The following is a 6,047-nucleotide window of genomic DNA, read 5'->3' on the forward strand; positions in this document are numbered from 1 at the left end:
AGATATATATAACAACAAAGGTTACATTGAGATTTTTCCCCTCAATGGAGATTTTTTTTTTTAAAAAAGGAAAACCTTAAAGATTGAAAAACAAAAAAAAACTTAATTGATTGAACATTAATTTAATAGTCCTATGCATTTAAACTATTCAAAATAAATCTGGTAGATAGTTTCTCAAGTGGTCTTTAATTGTTTGTTATTTATTGTTTGATAGAACTAATTTGACGTCAATTTCCTTTATCATACCATCTTTTTTTCTCCTTGTGGTTTCTTCAGCTAGATGTTCTACAGATATTTGAATGGAAATAATAGATAAAAGAAAAATGAGAGATACATAAATAGAGTTTAAGGAGGGTTTGAGGTGAGGATATATAATTGAAGAAGATACTTTTCTTTATATGGGCTAACTAATTTATGATTTTGATAGATCTACACAAGTCTTTTCGAAATTTCGAATAATACTTTATTAATGTTAATATCCAGAAAAATAGTATGTGAGAATAAAGAGGAAAGAGTAAATTGAAAAGGAACATGAAAGGGTAACAAAGAAGTACCTGAAAATTGCAAAAGAGAGAGAGCAAAATGCAAGTGAGAGAATGAGAAAGAGCATTGAAGAATGAAGATTAGTGAAGTCACATGGACGCGTGTCTTTACTGACACGTAAATATCTATAGGTAAAATTGGAGATAGCTGAATTTTCATAATTGCCCTCCAATATGAATTAATTTACAAAAAAACAGACATGTTAATCCTGTTTTTAACCCACGCACGCTTCTTGTATAGTAAGTAGATGGAGGACTAGCTGGACTAAAAGTACACAGGATAATAATAAAGATTATTAGTATTTCATATAACTAAACTGATGATGGTTTTGACTCAAAGTACAAACATAAGAACTATTTTCAGCTTTTTCTCAATTTTTTTTTTAATTTAATCTAAAGTCCTTTTGAAGGGAGGAATAATTGTGAAAAATATTATAATAAATTAAATTTGAAATCATAAATTTTACAGTAAAGTTTTAGAATGTTCTAGCATAGTAAAGTTTTCTGATGTTATACAATTTTCTCACAGGGAAGGTTCGGCTTCTAAAAGGTGGTGAAAGTCTCATCACTATGTGTATTTTTTTTTTTGGTTTTCGATACCCACATTGAAACCTGATTAATTTGAATTCACGCTGGGTAGAACCCCATTCGGGGGTAGCGCTCCCAACAAAGTTTTCTCCATGCCCAGGATCGAACCCTCAACCTCTGGTTAAGGGTGGAACCTCATCCGAGGGTTGAACACTCGACCTCTGATTAAGAGTGGAGCAACCCCATCCGTTGTACCACAACCCATGTTGGTGAGCTCGGTAAGTATTGATGAGCTCATCTGTATTGATAATTTGTTGAAATATGTTACGTGGTTGGTGGAGTTGGGGTTGCGAGGGGAGGAAGCAGCTGAGGAGTGGCCTATTTTTTCTAAATTTACTCTGCAGTAACACAAGTTTCCTTATTTCCAATTGTAATTTGAATAACTTCAGTTATTAGTTTGCCTTCTACGACTGGCGTCCATCTTCTTCTCACTTGTATTTTGTTCAGAAGCAGGAAGAGATGCCCCTTTTGGGGCACCGTTATTTATTGGGTAGTTGCTTCATTCGTCAGCACTCTGCAAAATGTTGTTCAGATCGATGATCAAAATAACTGCGAAAGAGTAAGGATACTTGTGGAATGAAGTGTTGGCTGGAGTGTGAAAACTTCGTTTGTGTAATCTTCAGCATCCAGTAAGTAACAATCTGCATTCATCTTGTTTTTGGCATTTATGGTTATCATCATATTCTTTTCAGATAGCAATGATCGATGATGGTTTATATATATTCTAATTAAATTTCGTATGTTCTTTGCTCATGGCGCACCTTAAAATCAAAGCTTCTTCAGTTGTTTTATCTAAATTTCCAGTTGATACACAGCCAGTTACACTAAAAAGCTTCTTCCTTTTGGCGAAAGCCTTGCTAATTTTCTCTTTTGTGACAACAATGCAAGCTTGTTTTCTGATCCATCAATTTCCTTTGTTACTTAATTCTCACGCTTCATGAAAATAGCATATAGCAGTCAAGGGTAGAAGTTAAAACTATGAGGTTGGTTATTTCTCATACTTAAAGATAAATTTCTAAGGCCATTATCTGAGTCATTTAACTTTTCTACAATACTATGCTCTCTGTTAGGCCAGGGAGTATATGATTAATGGAGCACTTTCACTTTCACAATAGTATAGTAGCTTTTTAATTAGTCCATGATTTGATATTTCGATTTTCCTTAAACACTCCTAAATGGTAAAGTGATACTAAAATCTTAGCTGTGAACAGATTAGACGTCATTTATTTGGTGATTTGGAATTTTATATTACCCTTTAAATGTTAACGCTGCCACGCGTTTGCCTAACAAAGCATTTGATTCTACGATAAAAGCAATCAATCTCCTGTCCCTATGAGACCAACAGTATATAGTGAATATACGATTCATGGACCACTTCATTCGAACACTTTATGGCCTAATCTCACTTTCTGTTAATACATTATTATATAATCAAACACAAAGATTTCTTTGATTCATCTTATGTTAATTTAACATACTTAATGTGTGAGTCTGTCTTTTAGGCTCTTTTTGAGAATTGGCAATTGTGCAAATGCCATTGGCTACAAATATTGTCAAATTGTACCAATACCTTTACAGGAGAAGTAGCGAAGCTACAAATTAAACGGGTTCATTGGACTCGTTTGGAAGTCCCAATACCCTCTTTTTTTGTGCAAATTTCACTACATTAAGAGATTGAATCAGTGGCGGACCCAGCGAGATTCGATCCCAAGATGGGAGACATGAAAGTTATGTCCAAAAAAAAGCACCCAACCATGCTTTTGTTCTCTGGGTGCTTTTGTATATATTTTACCATTTTTTCACTGTTTCTTATATAATTATACCTCTTCTACGTCAAGTTTAGTGGGTGCTCGAGCACCCGAAAATTGCACGTCGGTTCGCCCATGGATTGAATGGGGAAAGAAATCTGAAATGTCTATGTCATCTACTTTTGAGTTGTGAAAAGTCCAAAATATTTGTGACAAAAGTTAGAGAATAAGTAATTCTAAGGATGCAAGTTGCTGTAAATACTATTCGAGCCTGGAGGCTGGTACGTTGTAATTGAAAATCAAAATATAGATTATAGGAGGTGAATTCAGTAACGTATTGTAGATATCAATGTTTGTAAACGACGATAATATACCCAATGACCTTCCACAATTGTGGGATCTACGGAGGTGACGTGTATGTATCCTTAGCCTTACCTTATGAACAGGGGCAGACCTATATACAAATTGTGGTGTTTCGACATGCATTAAACCGATGCAGATTAGGTATTATTATATAAAAAATGTATAAAATTGATATATGATTTTAAAAAGCATCATGAAAACCAAAAATATAGCCGGGTGCTTTGATTTTCAGGCGGAATCTTACAACTTTGGGCATCAATATCTGTGTTCGAACTTCCTGAACACCTACGATCCCTAAATTCTTGTCCGCTACTGCTTATGAAGATAGAGAGATTAATTGTTTTCAATAAATGAGAGTTTTCAGATGAAGAAATGAAACGAATTGCGGTGGCCGATGTAGCTATCGCCTACCTTAATAATTGGAATACAGAGCAAATCAAATGATCGAGCACTAATCTTAGTGATGGTATAAATTTAGCCAATATAAACTACGTTAATGACACTTGGATACCATTGCATACTCGAATATAGGCAAGGATTCTGTTTTCCTTAAACAATAATTCTCACCATTTTGCCTAATTCGTGACACATGCACGTGCTCTTAGCCACCCTTCAAAAATTTTGTATAAATAGAGGCACAACTATTCAACCTATTCACCAAAAAAAAAAAATCTTATAATTTTGAGTATACTTCAAAATTAACCATGATTGGTTTGGTACTTTTTCTTTTTCTCTTTCCATTTGCTTCTGTCTCATCATATCCTAATAATTGTCCAAAATGTGGCACAATGGATGTTCCATACCCTCTAAGTACTAGTGATAATTGTGGTAACCCTAACTACAAAGTTTATTGTAAAAATGACACCTTAGAGTTCTTATCATCTGTTGGATTTTACTACAAAATCCTCAATATCAATCCATATACCTCTAGTCTTATTATTAGCCCTCCTTTCATACAAAAAGACACCTGCCAATCCTCAGATCTTTCTTTGGGTGGCTTTAAGATCGGTGAAAATTCTCCTTTCAACATATCTTCGCGAAACACGGTCATGTTATTTAATTGTTCTGAGAATATTCTCTTGTCCCCATTGAACTGTTCCTCGAGCAGCCCGTGTAGGCGGTTCGAGGAGGTGAGTCAAGGAAGGAACTGTAAGAACACATTGTGTTGCAGTTACTTGAAAGATGCATCCATGACATCTCATAGAATTAGGATTAGAGATGGAGGATGCACTGCTTATATTTCTTTGGTGGATTTTAAGGCTGAAGAGTCTATTAATGCATGGCGTTATGGCATTGAGCTACAGTGGATACCCCCTAACTGAGCATGCATTGGCCTATATATGTTGCTCAAGATTTTTCAAAAAAATATACCCTATATATTAATATTAGTGTTTGATCTTTCAAAAATACATCACATTTGGAGGATCCAACATACCCCGTCTCTATTAATATTTTTTGAAGAATCGAGCAACATAGATTATGAGAACATTATTCCTGTTGTCCTTTTAAGACTTTTTCGTATGTGTGCATGAAAGTACGTTGTACTAGTACTACGTACTACTAAATAATAAGAGTGACGTTACGTGTGTGTTGCAACTTTCTAGTTTATGTGGTTGTCGATTGTCTTTAAGTTGTGATTATTTCGTGTGGGGTGTTGAAGTACTATATATAAAAATAAAAACCTATGTACTTCCTAAAGAATCTCTTTGCTTGTATATATAGTTGTATGTTTTTTTTAATGTTATTCACTCAGTGAGCCGTGTACGGCTCCGATGGAGCCAATGGATTAAGTTAAACTTACAACATCTAATGCATATATATACACACTTATGCATGCAAGTATATACATCTACATATGATGAGATAAAAATATGTACATGTAAAAAAACATAATTCACTTGGTCAAATCACAAATTAAATCAGCGACTGTCAGTGAGAACTTTATTTCTTGTTTTTTGGTTAATGAGCTAATGTGATGAATGATGATAACCACTACTTGGAGTCCGATATAATATTTCTGGAACATATTACAAAATTCCAAAAATAAGTTTGAATGATTTATTTTGTATTGAAAATGGTGAGATTTACCTACCTTCAATTATGATATTCGTAGAATATTTTTATTTTCTCTTTTTTTAGTCTAAGAATATTTTATATTGTTTACTTCTTTTTAAGTTTAGAATTTATAATTAATTGCAGAATATTTAGTCTAATAGCTATAAGGAAAATATCATATTTTTCCTATTTATTTTATTTAGTTTCTTATTCTTATCTCTTTCATTTCATAACAGAAAAGCAAATATTATATTATTAATTTGCGAAACCAGTCACTACAGAAGTGGTTGATACCCATGAGTAAGGGGATAGAATGTTCTTTTAATTGTCAAAATTTCTTTATTTTATAAATTTTAAAGAGTTTTATCACCACCAAAAAAATATAGGCTGTGTGATAGCTGATAGCCGGTTATGTTTAAGGAATTGTTTCTCTGACATAATTACAAATTTTGTTAAATTTACGTAAAAAGCCAAATGATAAAAGTTAAAAATAATTATTTTAAAATATTTGGAATTAAATAAATTTCAATGTGTTGTCGATTTTTTGTGATTTTAGATCTCTAAATACTCCTATTCATTTTATAATATGATTTCACTATCAGAGGCTGAAAATATATGTCCCATCAATCGTCATCCACTAGTTGAAAAATTGACGTAGAAGTCATTATATGATATGAGGATTAATATTTAAGAAGTAAAATATTCTCTAGCCAAACGGAAGTTAGGATTTGGAGATATATAACAACAAAGG

The 6,047-nt window shown here is 33.1% G+C and overlaps 1 protein-coding gene across 1 annotated transcript; it reads left to right on the plus strand.

Moving 5' to 3' along the window:
* The first annotated feature begins 3,697 nt into the window (after nucleotides 1-3,697).
* LOC107879825 (wall-associated receptor kinase-like 20) lies at nucleotides 3,698-4,982 on the plus strand. Its single transcript, XM_016726767.2, has one exon. The coding sequence runs from the start codon at nucleotides 3,946-3,948 to the stop codon at nucleotides 4,561-4,563; it is 618 nt and encodes a 205-aa protein (XP_016582253.1). The 5' UTR covers nucleotides 3,698-3,945; the 3' UTR covers nucleotides 4,564-4,982.
* The last annotated feature ends 1,065 nt before the right edge of the window (nucleotides 4,983-6,047 follow it).

The sequence above is a fragment of the Capsicum annuum genome, chromosome 8 (genome assembly GCF_002878395.1).
Source record: "Capsicum annuum cultivar UCD-10X-F1 chromosome 8, UCD10Xv1.1, whole genome shotgun sequence".
In the NCBI taxonomy this organism is placed as follows: domain Eukaryota; kingdom Viridiplantae; phylum Streptophyta; class Magnoliopsida; order Solanales; family Solanaceae; genus Capsicum; species Capsicum annuum.